This window comes from Narcine bancroftii, chromosome 11 (assembly GCF_036971445.1).
Source record: "Narcine bancroftii isolate sNarBan1 chromosome 11, sNarBan1.hap1, whole genome shotgun sequence".
NCBI classification, from domain to species: Eukaryota; Metazoa; Chordata; class Chondrichthyes; order Torpediniformes; family Narcinidae; genus Narcine; species Narcine bancroftii.
Window position 1 is genome coordinate 9,583,583 of NC_091479.1, and position 15,808 is coordinate 9,599,390.

At 43.4% G+C, this 15,808-nt stretch overlaps 2 protein-coding genes across 11 annotated transcripts in view; one reads left to right on the forward strand and one right to left on the reverse strand.

Annotated features, from left to right (window-relative positions):
- LOC138745470 (tetraspanin-3-like) overlaps positions 1-15,808 on the forward strand; it is a 437,564-nt gene that overhangs the window by 57,483 nt on the left and 364,273 nt on the right. For all 3 annotated transcript variants that reach the window (XM_069902530.1, XM_069902529.1, XM_069902532.1), the window contains exon 7: positions 1,314-1,382. In XM_069902530.1, the coding sequence (XP_069758631.1) occupies positions 1,314-1,382 (69 nt within the window). The remainder of the gene's footprint in view (positions 1-1,313; positions 1,383-15,808) is intronic.
- pstpip1a (proline-serine-threonine phosphatase interacting protein 1a) overlaps positions 1-15,808 on the reverse strand; it is a 107,596-nt gene that overhangs the window by 5,335 nt on the left and 86,453 nt on the right. For 4 of the 8 annotated variants that reach the window (XM_069902537.1, XM_069902535.1, XM_069902534.1 and 1 more), the window contains 6 exons: positions 14,219-14,298; positions 13,284-13,397; positions 9,334-9,430; positions 5,976-6,066; positions 4,685-4,717; positions 2,261-2,337 (listed from right to left, as the gene is read on the reverse strand). In XM_069902537.1, the coding sequence (XP_069758638.1) occupies positions 2,261-2,337; positions 4,685-4,717; positions 5,976-6,066; positions 9,334-9,430; positions 13,284-13,397; positions 14,219-14,298 (492 nt within the window). The remainder of the gene's footprint in view (positions 1-2,260; positions 2,338-4,684; positions 4,718-5,975; positions 6,067-9,333; positions 9,431-13,283; positions 13,398-14,218; positions 14,299-15,808) is intronic. The other 4 variants (XM_069902539.1, XM_069902536.1, XM_069902538.1 and 1 more) reach the window with 4 other exon arrangements.

Genomic DNA, 15,808 nt, shown 5'->3' on the forward strand with positions numbered 1-15,808 from the left:
AACTAAAGAGAATAATAAGGAAATTCTTATGGAAAGGGGGGAAACCGAGGATAGCGTTAGATAAATTAAGAGTGGTACAAACAAGGTGGCTTGCAGTTACCAAACTTTATCAGATTTTTATCAGACAAGGGACAAACCAGATTGGGGAGAAGGTACCGGAACATATACTTTATAAGTGGGATGAAAAGCTGGTGCAAAAAAAAGTTTACCAGTACTGCATCATTTACTCAATACATGGAAGAAGATCCACTTAGAAAGGAAAAAAATGAATTACCAAATACCAAAATTATTATTGACACAAAACCCACTAATCCCTTTTACAATAGACAACCTTTCCTTTAGAGAATGAGAGAGAAAAGAAATCAAAAGAATAGAAAATTGTTTTTTGGGAAATAATTTATTAACATTTGAACAGTTGAAGTACAAATATGGAATAACTCATGGTACAGTGTTTGCAGATCATCAACTGAAAGCTTATTTAAAGGATAAATTGGGAAACAGACTGAGATTACCTGAAGGAAGCAGCTTTGAATATGTGATTACAGACACAATGATAATTAAAAGATTTATAACCAACATGTACATTAAGCTGCAAGATAAGGAAAATGATGAAATAAGCTATTAACCCAAACAAAAGTGGGAAAAAGATTTAAACATAAAGATAATATCATTTAAACATATAAGAAGTTAGGCCTCAAACTGGATGAAGCGCAAAAAAGATTCATTATGATAGCCTTAGCAGTAGCAAAAAAATGTATAATGTCAATTTGGAAAATGGAAGAGAGCCTGAGAATACAGCAATGGTACATGGAAATGAATAAATGTTTTCCACTGGAAAAAAAACATATAATTTAAAAAATAAAGTCACAATGTTTGAACAAATTTGGGAACTGTACATGGAACACAACAGACCTCAACCCCCTAAAATGATAGAATGAAAAGACGATGAAATGACTTGATCCAGTGTGCAAAAGTAGATGAGACGATTTTCTTGTTTATTTTCATTGTGTGATGACGTTGTTTAATGGTTTTATTGTATTGTGTACGTTGAATATTTATGTTAAATGGGTTTGGAGGGGGCTGGGAAGGGGGGAGGGAAGTTAGGAGGGAAAAAAGGGGAGAAAATGCCACTGTATATTTAAGAGGGAAATGTTTGTATCTATTTTGATTGATATGGTTCACAGTGTAAAAAAAAATTTAAAAATGAGAAAGATGGGGGCTGATAGATTTTTTTGGCTTAATTACACTGGACAACGAAGATTTTTTTTCCTAGCCTAATGAGTGGAGTTAACAGTAGCATTTATTGTCTTCAGGAAGATTCAATACAGCAGAAATCTCTCGTCAATGTCGCAACAGCTGTGATACATTCTGTTACATTTGTGGTGAGTACACACGCTTATGCCTTAAAGACACAATGTGATAGCACTTACTAAGAAAGCCAATGAGCTCTATTTCATTTGTAAAGTTGGTGACCAAGATAAACCTTTGGACTCCTCACGTTTGTTACACAACTTGTGCCATCAACCTGAGAGCTTGTCCCAGAGGTGTAGCGGCCCACACCTCGGGCCGACACAGGAAATGGCCGTCGAACACGGCGACCGGCTGAAACTCCATAGGCCGCCGGCAGAGCAGTGACATGACCAATCACCACCGGTGGATTGGGGCCCAGGCATCCGAGGTAAGCAATCGGCAGCCAGCTCGCTGAAGCTAATGCCCCGGTGGTGATGCGGCCGAAGCTGACTATAAAAGGCAGAGCTCCCACTGAATATACCCGGTGTCGAATACACTGTACTGGTGGGTGTGTCTTTGTTCTCCTGCAGATTCAAACTACAGCCTTAGGGCTATAAACCAGCTGTAGCCCTAGCGATCTCGATACTGAGGCACATTACGCGAGTAAGCATGCAAGATTCAATAAAAGTTAATTTACAGTTTCTCCAACTTCCTCTGTGATGCTGCAAATCTGAAATTATCTGTGTTCAGCTTGAAGTTTTCAGGAACACTTGTAAAAATGTGGTGTCCAGTGGTAGAAGTAAACCCAGAGGGATGTGCCTTCAGACATTGAACCTGGTTCTGTCTGGAGGCAAAAGTCAATCTAATCCTACCCTCAACTTTATATTCATGTGCATTCACATTCTCTCAGGACTTACTCGAGAGTGACCAGGAACAGGGGAACCCATAATAATGTACCAAATCAAGTACAGTTTTAAACTTCAAACTTTTAATTCCCAGAAGCCAAATCTATTGCAATATTGTTCCTTACCAGGAGGTGGCGAAATGACACTGACCGAATTGCTGCTGGGAGCTTTGGCACTGCAACCAGGTAAAAGATTGGTAAACCTGAACAACAAAAAATGGGGGTTATCGATGGGTTAATGTCAAAAATACAGGCCAAGCATTTGTACTTTAAATCCCATGCCACTCAGCGGCCTCACTAGGGTGTCATCAAATGCAGTAACTCGAGATGTCGCCCACCCCATGGACCCCCTCCTGTATCAGACCAAACAGAATCCTTAGTAATGTTTCTTGCACCAATGTTACTTGTAAATCCTAATTCCTGGATAATCCTTAAATAGCAGTGAGATAAACAACTAGCAAAATTAAAATTACACCTTTAAACGACCACATCATGCGCACAACAGCGTGTGCAGACAGCGAGTGCAGACGAAACCACGTGATTCGATGACAGCTCAGACCAGGTTCAAAAAGTAAATGAGCATCGAGTTTGAGCCTTGTTAGGTATGTGAGCTGGGCTTACAAAAAATGTTTTTTGTTATTATAACTAACGACGGATTTTTAAAATAAAAAATAATACATTTCTGCTGAATCATTGCTCAAAGACAGTCATTTTGGTGTCACCCAGTGGGGTCTGAACCCCCACCCACACCCCATTAGTAATGCCACTCAGAGAGCAATGCAAATTTTGATGCCCTCCCTGGCCTCTCTTTTCATGGTAGCTCTGTGCACCTTCCGTAGCTGATGACTGTTAGCTCGCTGATGAGCCCTTCCAACTGCAGCAGTTAAAACGCGGCAAATGAACCTAACCTCGAAACAGTGAGATTGCCTGATATCTCAACATTTAAGCTGATCTTGGTGTTGTCGCTGATTACCAGGGTGAAAGGTTTCACCTGGACAACAACCAGAGGACAAGGGTTAAGGGTGAAAAGGGAAAAGTTTGGGGGGAACTTCTTCACACAGAGAGTGAAGGGTGTGTGGAACAAGCTACCAGCTGAAGTATTAAAATTGAGCCCACATTCACCACTTAGGAAATTTTGGCATATTAAGTATTGGAGTTGGGATGTTATGGTAAAGTTGTATAAAACATTGGTGAGGACAAATTTGGAGTGTGGAGTTTTGGTCACCTGACTACAGGAACGATATTAATAAGATTTACTAGGATTTAGCCAGGACTTCAGGAATTGAGTTACAGGGAAAGGTTAAACAGGTTAGGACTTTATTCCCTGGAGCTTAGAAGAATGAGGGGAGATTTGACAGAGGTGTTTAAAATTATAGGGGGTATATACAGAGTAAATGTAGGTAGGATTTTTCCCCTGAGGGTAGGTGAGATACAAACCAGAGGAAATGGGTTAGGAGTGAAAGGGGAAAAGTTCAGGGTGAATTCATCACACAGAGAATGGTGGGAGTGTGGAATGAGCTGCCAGCTGACGTGGTGAATGTGGGCTCAATTTTAAACTTGAGGAAAAATTTGGACAGGTACATAGATGGGAGGGGTCTGGAGGGCTATGGACTGGGTGCAGGTGAGTGGGACTAGGGAGAATAATAGTTTGGCACAAAGGCCATGTTTTCTATGCTGTAAGGGAAGGTTGAGACCCACTGCTCTAGACCCAATTGTTACTGAAATAATTTGCGTGAGAAAAATTGTCTTTGGCCCATTTCCTTTGGAGTCGTGAAACCATGCACATAACGAGTCAATGAGGTACGATTAAAACAGGGGTTTTCAAACCTTTTCTTTCCACTCACATCCCACTTTAAGTAATCCCTTACTAATCACAGAGCACCTCTGGCATAGGGAATACTTAAGGTGGTGTGAGGAAAAAGTTTGAAGACCACTGACCTGGAGCCAGGAATACTGAACTGCATGTTACATGATAGGCAGAACCTTCATTTCTATTCTTTAATGTCCGAGATTCTACTTTCCTTTGGAGATCCAGCAAACAAGGGGAATATTTCAACTTGCTGACCTCAGATCAGAACCCAGCGAAACATTTATTCTCTCCGCATTTCTGCCCTTTTGTTCATTTGATCTTGTCCTTGCCCTATTGTTTTTCAAGCTTCTCAAATTACAGCAATCAGAGAGGGGCCCAATTCATCTTTGATTATCTTTTTGACCAGAGCTTGGTTCACAAGTTGCACAGCTAGGTCCAGAAATTCTGGACATTATATTATTCGGTGACAGTTGCCCTTGGCCATGGTTATCCCGAAACCCAGTGTAAGTGAATCCAACACATTTAATGTTGGGGTTTGTTCAAGAACCAATGGTGGAAACTCTTCATATCAATGACGTGAGATGTCAGAGGATAACATTCAAAAAAGGTTAAGTGTTAATCTATGAGGCATTGCAAAGCAGGGGTGTTAAATGCTGGTAAGTCCACAAATATCTGCTGTTCAGAGGTGAAGAATGAACAGACATTAAATGCATCAGCAAAAGGTCATTTTATTGCTATACCTGTGGGGCAAATGCAAAAAATTAGGACAGTATCTGAAATAGAAAAATATTGAAACACAAGTTAATGACAAAAGAGTAAAAGCCCAGCATAATGACCAACATCAACATGTTAATGAATGGAACAAATCCTGTGTTAATATCTGAAGGCTTCCATCCTCCAAGACTTTCATCCTTCCATCCTCCAAGACTTTCATCCTTCCATCCTCCAAGACTTTCATCCTTCCATCCTCCAAGACTTTCATCCTTCCATCCTCCAAGACTTTCATCCTTCCATCCTCCAAGACTTTCATCCTTCCATCCTCCAAGACTTTGTTAGTGGAGTCAATGGAGACTCTGTTAAAGGCCCTGCATTTTATTGGAAATAGTCATTGCACATGTCCATTTCAGGGACCCTAAACCACGGGTGGCCAAACCTGCTTAACTCGTAGGATAAACTTCAGATGTTTGAGAGCTGCCACAGTCATGTGATCACAGACCAAGCCCACCAAAATTAGCAGTGAGAGCACCGGCTCCTACAATTCATTTCTCAGCCAACGTACTTCCGCGAGCCGCACATTATGTGCCCAAGAACCACCTATGCCTCGCGACCTGCGGTTTGGCCCGCCCCCGCCTTAGACAAGGGGCGAGGTGCGGCTGCAGGGAGCACTGGAGGCAAAGCCACGAACACTTGGTGACTCTGGGATGACTCTCTTTCTCTGACTGCAAGAAGGGCTTCCGCAATTTCTAGTGATGGTGAATCTGCCTTACAGCAAGCAAAAGGCAACTTCACATTACATGGCAACATGCCAATCAAATCATCTTCGTCTTCACCCGCATCTTCCTCCTAACTTCTGCACTGTGTTCCAAATTTTTACATCAGCTTTTGTAATCAATCATCTGCCAGCCTGCCCATCTCGCTGGCAAAAAAAATCAAGAGCAAATTAAACAGAAATAATTACATTACTTGAACCTGACCTCAATCAGCTCTTCGAATAGGACTCTCGGCCTGGATTCCAAGCCCCGGGTCCCAAACCCAATGCTCCCGTTCTTCCTTCAACCTTCCAGGCATGGAGCCCCAACTCATCCTCAGCCTATCCACAGTAATTTGACCCCATTGTTCTTGGTTCTCGGCTCCCGTCCAGACCAAAAATGCTGTCTTTTGGCCTACCTTATTCTCAAATTCTATAGCATTGGTTCAATCCACAAACCCCCTTTGATTTCAGGATAAAAGACACAGTCATTCCTTACAAAGTTTTTGATCTTCTAAGCAAAAATCTCAAGGACAATGGAGAAACCAAAACCGATTCTTTACCTTTTGATCATCCCTCCGTTCTTGAAAGTGCTCACAGTGTGATTTTCAGGAGTAGATAATTTGTGGTAGTAATTCTCATACTCAATGGGAGCTTCAAAAGAGAGGGGGGCGGGGGGGAGAGAGAGAGAGAGGGAGAGCGCTTAATCATGTACACTTGCAAGCAAATTCAGATCTGAAAATTAATTTCTTAAACCCTTAAAATGTTGCAATGCAATATTAGGTCAATCAAACTCGATTTGCACGATTTCACCTTGAACATGCCCCCAATATTATGGCCCAACAAAGTCTAGTTCCAAGGACAAATCCCTCCTCCGCCACAGCAACGTGGGCCACAAACGTGGATCAGGGAATTCTCCGACAATTTCCCAGTCCTTACGTTGTATTAATTGGGAAATACGAGGCTCTGCAACGGATCGGAATCATAACTGGAATAACTATTCCAATTATTGTCATGAATGTACGTCACAAAATTTGTTGTTTTGTGAAGGGCAAGCTGCAAAATTGCTATAAATTACAATTCCTTAAATACAAGATTTTAAAAATCAATAATTAGTACAAATAAAAGGAGGAGGAGAAATGAGGCAGGGCCTTTAGATTCATTGCCCGTTCAGACATCTGATGGAGGAGTGGAAGAAGATGTTTTTGTAACATTGAATGTGTGTCTTCAGGCTCCTGTACCTCCTTCCTGATGGTAGCTGGGTGAAGAGGGCATGACCTGGCCAATGGGATCCTTGAGGAGAGAGGCTGCTTTCTTGAGACTCCGCCTCTTAAAGATGTCCTTAATGGAGTGAAGACTGGTGATGGCATTGGATGAGTTTACAGCCCTCTGTAGCCCTTTCCTGTCTTGTGCATTGGCAACTCCATACCAGCCAGAATGTTCTCTATGTGGAAATCTGCAAGTCTTTGGTGATGTACCAAATCTCTTCATACTCCTTACAAAATTTATCCGCTAGCTTACCTTCTTCATGATTGCATCGACATGGTAGCCCCAGGATACATCTTCAGAGATTATGAAGTTATGAACCCTAACCCTAACCCTCAAGACAGGGCAAGGCAGAAGCTCTCCTGACCTTCCAAAGACTTTTCTATCACCTTGTGTGTGACTGAAAATATTGGCCAGATATATCAACACTGCAAAACCTTGATGTATCCGAGCCAAGGCAGTGTTGGACAAGCACCCCATCTATCACCTGAAAAATCACCCGTTTTCACATCGCAGGCAAGCGGTGACCCTATTTTGTCCGGTGAAATTCCCGGGAATTTGCCCTCCTCAGCAATTGGGGGGGGGGGGTCTCGCCCAACTGATGACGCGCTACGCACTCACAGGAATAAGAGTAAGTTCACCCCCGTCCGTCCATCATTTGCCTGCTAGCTAGCTCCCGGATGCTGGTGCATCTGACCTCCCCCCCCCCCCCCGCATCCATAAATCTTGAGGCAATGTCCAAGTATGAAGCATGAGAAGTAGGAAATGGAATAAGCCATTCAACCTATCAATCCTCCTTTCCAATTCAATAAGAGCATGGCTGATCCAACATTCCTAATTCATGCCACTGCCCTGTCTCTGGAACTCTTGATGATTGTAATGAATAGAAGTCTATCTATCCTATCTTAAATATCTGCAAGGACATCCTCCACAGGTCTCTGTGGCAAGCAGTTCCAAAAGCCCAGAACTCTCAGAGAAACAAATCTTATTTGGTTCCATTTGAAATCAGTGCCCCTTATTCTGAGGTCTCACCCTCTCAAAACAGGAAGCATCCTTCAATCATTTACCCTTCCTGTCTCAACTCCAATGAATAGAGTCCATAACTGTTAAAGTTGACCCAAGGTTGCTTGATAAGCACACATGAATACAGCTGGAAAAAAGTTTTTAATTCACTTTGCAAAGCATGAGAACTCTGTTACAGCAAGAAGCACTGCCAGGAGCAACTAGTCTCGTCCCAAAAGAGTGACTCACAGGTTACGTATTTATACAGACAAACTTCCAATTTTCCAGCACATTCTAACAGACTTTCACCATATCAGCACATTTCTTAGATTTCTCTTATTAACCAGCGTCCCAATGGTTAATATTCTTTTACTGTCTTTGCCAAATAAGGAGTTCATAATCATCCCCAGCCTTGTTGAATTATAAACAAGAGAATGGAGTGTGGTTAATCTCTCTCTCTCTCCCCCTGTGGAAGGTCACCTTCCAACCCCCTTTGTCCCAGACCAGGATAGAGCTCTATTCTTCAGCATATGTACCATAAGGAATGGAGGACTCAGATACTTCAGTTTCACCAGTACTTCTTTATTACACACAAGCTTGGTGGGAGGTCCATCGGCCTCCCATAAGGGATCGCCAAACATACAAAGGCAAGTGTTTAAATTTCCAAACTTATCTGATGTTAACCAGTCTCAAAACATTCTCCTCCTAGGCATCAGCATTAATCTGTGCAATGCCCATCTACATGGTATGTGAGTGGGAAGAGAAGATTGAGAATCACTGCTCTAGACCCAATTGTCACTGAAATATTTTGCTTGAGAAAAATTGTCATTGGCCCATTTCCTTTGGAGTTCCGAAACTGTGCACATAACGAGTCAATGAGGGACGATTAAAACAGTGGTTTTCAAACTTTTTCTTTCCACCCACATCCCACCTTAAGCAATCCCTTACTAATCACAGAGCACCAATAGCATAGGGATTACTTAAAGTGGGGTGTGAGTGGAAAGAAAAAGGTTGGGAACCACTGCTCTACTTGAATGGTCTCCAATGAAATAATACCATCAGAGCTGATCCAGTCAATTCCCCTTGCTCACCAGGAGAGGGGGCCAATGACTGCACCTCTGGTGCATTGCCTCTCCAGCCTCAGTTGGACCAGGTCCCATTGAAGATCAAACACACAGAGATGCTGGAGGAACTCAGTTGGTCTCACAACGCCCGCAGGAGGTGAAGATATGGAACCGATGATTCGGACTTTCCTCTCTCTCTTCTTTTCCCTCCAACTCCTTCCCCCAGGTCTGCATTCCCAGAGCCAAAAACAAACCTCCCCACCTCCTTCCCCCCCCCACCCTGCCCTTTCCTCTCTCCTGTGTCCCATCCATACCCAATTAGCACATTTTATCTGTTGGTCTGTACACCTCCAACTGCCTTTTCCTCACTTCTCCACAACCTTTTAATTCAGGCACCTGCCTGCTTTTTACTTATACCTTGAAAAAAGACTCAAATCCAAAATGTTGGTGATACCTCTTGGCCTCCTGTGGACACTGCGAGACCAGCCGAGTTCCTCAGCACTTCTGTTTTTTCCTCCCCTCACTGCCTCAATTCAGCTGCGATTATTCCTGGAAATCACTTGTTCGAAGTCAGGCAACAGGGTCTTACCAGGGGGATTCAGCCCAGTCATCTTCTTCTGAATGAAGCAATCTATATCTGCATCGATGTCACACTTCTCCAGAACCTTCCGAGTTTCCTCATACAGCTGCAGAGAAATTAAGGGTTTTGTGAACTCCAGCCACAGCATTGCCCCTTACGGAATGTACTGAAACTTTCCAAGTAGTCAAAATGACTCACTGAGAAATACAGCACAAACTGTGCAGCTCACTGAGGCGGGCACAGTTGGCTAGTGATTAGCGCAACACCTCTGCAACGCCAGCGTTCAAATCCCACACTGTCAGTAAGGAGTGTGCACATTCTCCCCATGTCTGTGTGGGTTTCCCTCAGAGACTCTGGTTTCCTCCCACCGTTCGAAACTTACTGGGGGGTTGTAGATTAATTGGGTGGCACTGACTCATGGGCCGAAATGACCAGTGACCAAGCTAAATGTCTAAATTTTATTTTAAAAATTCACTGACCAACAAGCACCCCCTTTCTCAATACCCCAGAACATTCACATTGCAGTCTCTCAATTTTCCATATTCCAAGTCACCTCACCAGTTATTTTCCATCCTGCTCGAGTGACTGATGGCTGCTTGCATTGGTCAACATTGATTTCAGGTAGGAGTGGCTGAATTCAGCCAGGATTTCACTCCAATTAGAAGTTGCTCTTGTCCCCAGTTTCTTCAAATGTCTTTGCTTTGAAGTACTTCAAAGCCCATGTGCAAATGCAAATCATACTAAAAACACAACACTGGAGAAACTCAGCAGGTCAAAGCAGTGTCCTTTATATAGTGAAGATAATCAACATTTCCATCTTTCTTAAGACCTTCATCAAGGTACCTTTATCTTTGCTATATAAAGGACGCTGCTTGACCAGCTGAGTTTCTCCAGCGTCGTGTTTTTACTTTAACCACGGTGTCTGCACATCTTCTTCTTTTACTTCTTTCTTTTTACTTTTGGCTTTGCTTCCGTAGATTAAAAAGAGAAGTTGCGTAGGGATGTGTTGATGTGAAGGCCAGTTTTAAGGGGGAGGCTTGATTAGGGGGTAAGGAACACTTCCTTCCGTGGCCAAGTGTCTCCTGGAACAAATTGTCCAGGTGTAATTATAAAATGGCAGATAACTAGGATAAGGTGTAATCTCCCCATTCCTCCCCCCAGCAGATCAGTCTCCCACTAAAAATCAACCAAGTATTGTTGGGACACATTGAGGGACTGCAGATGTTGGAACCTGGAGCAAAAGCAATCGTTAAGATCACAAGATATAGGAGCAAAAGTAGGCCAATCGGCCCATCAAGTCTGCTCTGCCATTCTAATCATGAACTGGTCCACCCTCCCATTCAGCCCCACTCCCCAACTTTCTCCCCGTGATCCTTGATGCCCTGACTCATCAAACACCCGTCAATCTCTGCCTTAAATACACCCAACGACCTCACTTCCACAGCCGCCTGTAGCAACAAATTCCACAGACTCAACCCTCTGGCTAAAGAAATTTCTCCGCATCTCTGTTTGAAAATGACGCCCTTATCCTGAAGTTGTGCCCTCTTGTCCGAGAATCCCCAACCATGGGAAACGTCCTTGCCACATCGACTCTGTCCCAGACTTTCAGCATTTATAATGTCTCTCTGGGGTTCCCCCCTCATCTTTCTGTTCTCCAACGAGTGATGTCCAAGAGCCAACAACCATTCCTCATATACTAACCCTCTCATTCCTGGCATCACTCCAGTAAATCTTCTCTGAACCCTCCCTAACACTAGCACGTCTTTTCTCAAACAAGGCTCCCAAAACTGTACACAGTTCTCCAAGTGAGGTCTCACCAGTGCTTTATAGAGTCTCAACATTATATCCCTATCCTTCTAGAAATGAACACCAACATTGCATTTGCCTTCTTCCCCACCGACTCCACCTGAAGGTTAACCTTCAAGTTGTCCTGCACGAGGGCTCCCAAGTTCCCTTTGCACCACAAAACTTTGAATTTTCTCTTCCTGGAAGTAATAGTCTGCCTGTCTCTCCCGATCTATCCAAGACTCTCTGCAGCCTCTACCAATCCTCAGCATCACCTACCCGACCACCTATTTTGGTATCACCTGCAACTTTAGCCACAAAGCCATCTATTCCACAATCCAAATCATTTAAATACAGATAGTCCTCAACTAACGACTATGTTTCTTTCTGAACAACTGGTCATATCTTGAAATGGACGCATGTTGGAAATTCACTGTATCCATTTTATAATTTGTCAAATACAACATAGTGGCCACCAAGGCCAGCACTCGTGAGAGGTTGGCCACCCCTGCCATAGGCGCTATTTGCCATAGATAGGCCCCTACTTTCAAGCACAATTTTATATAATTTTTATATTTATATATTTTTTGAAATCTAAAAAATTTTTTTCGGTCTTGGTACGATGGCCGCAAGTCACATAGGTTGCAAGTCGGGGACTACAACGTAAAAGCGAGCGGTCCCAACAGCGACCCCTGCTGAACACCAGGGTAATCGGTTGGAGGAATCAGCAGGAGGTAACGCATCGGTGGGAGAAAAAGAACGGTCGATGTTTCGGGTTAACTGCTGCAGTCCTGGTGCAGGGTCTCGACACTTGCCTACCCTCCCCCAAAACGATGCTACCTGACCCACATCCTGCGTTCCTCCAGCAGTTTGTTCTTTACTCCAAAAGCTCAGTTGAGATTGGTCCAATGATCCCTGAATCCATCACCTTCAACAGCAGAGAGTTGAGGTGTTTTGAAAACACTTTAAGGGTTTATTTTTGAAAATTCAGTCATGCAGCAACAGTAACAGGCCATTTTGGCTCACGAGCCCATTCCGCCCAATTGACCTACAATCCCTGGTATGATTTGGGGGGAGGAGGTGCGAGAGGAAACTGGACCACCTGGAGGAAACCCCACACAGTCACAGGGAGAACGTACAAACTCCTTACAGACAGCACGGGATTAGAACCCCAGCCGCTGGCCGTAACCACGGTCAGCTAACCACTACACTAACCATGGCACTATGTTCATTGAAAGCCAATTCCATTGTCTCTTTGGACCCTCAGCTCAGCTTATTTCTTCAAGCCCATTAACTGAACAAGAAAGTTGTGGATTGAAGCTCCATTCGGTGCCCTTTGCTCTCAACCAATCAGGGCCCTTGGATGTGAATTGGATGGGCACTGCAGAATGAATCATTTAGAAGTGTGGAGCGGGGAATAAGACACGAGCAGGAAGAGGCCACTCTGCCCCTCGTCTGCCATTCAGTATGATCATGGCTGACCTGCCCCAGGGCTCTCAATCCTATTATCTGCTCCCACTTTAACGATCCACCCTCCACAACTGTGAAATCCAGGTGTTCTCCACCCTCCACGAGAAGAAACTGGGGCCTTGAAACTGGTGTCCTCACTCAAGATTCTCCCACTGGAGAAAAGGGATTGTCTGGGATCTGGCTTGCTCAGAGTCAATGCAGGCTTGATGGGCTGAAGCCTTTTGTGCTGTAAAGCTTCTCTGAAGGTGATCAAGTAGAAGGCCCCGGATTGTCTTGAAGCCCTTGCTCAACACTTGTATTGTTAGTGGCAAAAATAATAGCTGCTGTCGTGATTGATAAGTTGGCGGTATGGTTAGCACAACACTGGTACAGTGCCAACGACTGGGGTTCGAATCCGGAGCCATCGACAAGGAGTTTCTACGTTCTCCCTCATGTCTGCATGGGTTTCCTCCGGGGGCTCTGGTTTCCTCCCACCCTTCAAAATGTACAGAGGTTGTAGGTCAATTGGTGTACTTGGTCAGCATGGGCTTGTGGGCCGGAAGGGCCTTTTACAGTACTGCATGTCTAAATTTTTTTTTTGTGGCCTGGTCTTCATATCCTTCATAGAGAAAGGATAAATAACGTCAAGGGGGAAGATTAGAAAAATAAAGTCTATAACAGAGACTAGTTGGATAAACGTGGTCAGGGTGTTAGAGCATCCATACCAACGAGTATTCTACCTCATCGTCCTTTACACATTGCAGCGAGAGCTGGTTGCAGTGAACCCACAGCAAGTTCCTCAGGTTGTTGATTCGGTCACATTCTTGTTGGTGAAAGGCCTGTGGGGAGTAAAGAAATATTAATTACCGAGAAATCTCCCCCTCCCCCCACCAAGTAATTTCTTGGACAAAAGTGCAGCTTGAAGATCGTCAGGCAGTCAATCCAAAAACAATCAAGGGAGGAATTGAGAGGCTTTGGGAGACACTAAGATTTAGTTTGACCAATCAAAGTTTTAAATGTCATTCTCATTACTTGACCAACTGGGGATCCAACAGAGCCAAAGATTCTTGTCGGTATTTCAATGAAAACACTTTTTTTTTAACCTTGTACGTTTGTTATGAATGCTTCTGAACTTTGTACATCAGTTATAAAATCTTCCAAACCTTGTATATCAGTTATGAATGCTCGCTAGATATTACAATTAATTTAGTGGGATCAATGATCACATCTAAAGACCATGATCCAATTTATTATTCTCTTTGCAAACCTACCAACCATGAGATATTGAACACAAGTCTCCCACATGCCCAATTTATTGAACAAGTCAATGAGCTGCATGGGATATCAAAGTCTTTGCCTTTGGAGCATTACAGATGACCTCCATGATACTGAATTATGGAAGGACCAATCGTGCTTCTTATTTCTTTACACAATCTGGTGATACATCATGTCTATGCATCCAGGACATTAGATGACGTTTGGCTTCATTGTTGAACTGTCAACTAGGTTCACCCATTGTTTTTCATTGGGCAACAGACCAGGGGTGTCTCATGGAGACTGGCAATGTGACCCTTCATGGAAAATGAGTGGCATTTCTCCATTAACAAGAACATACCATAATTCAGTAGCCCAGGAGCTAATGCAATGAGTATTTAGGTACCTCACAAGTTTTGATATGCTCTTGTTCCCATTCTTGTCTAACCTTGTCAAGATGTTCTACATTCTGCTGATAAACGTGCTCTGAAAAACAAAAGGAGTCCTTTTTTAAATAACAAGTTTCTAGGTTAAACAGCCACCAAAAGGTCTTGTGGCAGAAGTCTGCTTGGGACACAACAGCCAAGAACTGCCTCAGGTCAATAGTATTCAACTAATCTCCACTCAATGCTTTCCAGCAATAGCCAATAGACAGTAGGTGCTGGAGTTGGCCAATTGGCCCGTCGAGCCAGCACCGCCATTTTTCAGATCACGGCTGATCATTCTCCATCAGTACCCATTTCCTGCCTTATCCCCATAACCGTTAACTCCCCTGCAAAGAGATTTCTAAAGTTCAGTGTCTAAACCAGGACTTGCCAAATGTTTTTTTTTGGTGGGTCACACACAGAAAAATACAAGGAATCACAGGCCAAACAATATTAAGCCCAGCAGTTTTCAATCACTTACACTGCAAGTAAAACATTATTTCTGGACCAGAAAATTCATTTTCTCTCAAAATAACTATATGACGGAGGAGTCACGTGATGGAGTAGTGGCCGGTAGGGTAAAACCAGTCCTCTCCAGAAAAAAAGTCAAGAAAAGACAAAGTTCAACAAGTATAAAATATAAGAAATAGAACATAAAGTTGCAGAGAAGAGAAAGAAGATGGCACCCAAGAAGGAAAAAGTAAAAACAACGTGAAAAAAAGTCACTGGAAAAGAAAGAAGGCCTTACCTGCATGAAGGAACAAGGAGCCGTGGTGGCGAAGAACATCCATTCTCCGAGGTTGGTGCCAGCCCGACCGATGGCCAAACAAAAGTGCGCAACTGAGCATGCACAATCAAAGGTAAAAGAAAACACCGACGGGAGGGAGGCTCAGCTGAGGAGCAGGCAACCACGGCGTGACCAGCTGAGGGACGCCCAACACCAGGGCTCTCAGCTGGAAGATGAGGAAGGCGGTAGGAGAGGGAGTGAGGTACCAGGCGAGAAAGAAAGTCGACGGGGTGAACGGCAAGAGGAGGAGCAGCAGAAGGCCCAGCAAGAAGAGGCCCGACAAAGTGATACAAGCAACTCATCAGGAAAATCAGAAGAGATACGGATACAAAGAAAAGAAGAAGACACTAACACGGGTACAGACACAGAAGAAGAGGAAGAAGAAGACCAAGATCTTCACAGAGAGATAGAAGGTAAAACAGATGGACAGAATAAAGATAAAGCTTTTTTTTCCAAGAACAAATGAGAGCATTAAAAGAATGGTTGTCATTAGAATTTAGTGCAATTAAAAGAAAAATGAAAAGAGCAGAAGATAAAATGCAAAGATTAGAGCTGGTCCTGACAAAAATAGGGAAAAGAGTAGAGAATGTGGAAGAGCGGGAAACGGCTGTAGAAATGGAAGTAAATGACAAGAGAAAAATTGGAAGAAAGTGACAGAAAAATTAAAGAGACACAAGACTTGTTATCTCAGAAAATTGATATGTTGGAGAATTATAGTAGGCGAAACAACATAAAAATAGTTGGCCTGAAGGAGGGTGAAGAAGGCACAGACATGAAGGAATTT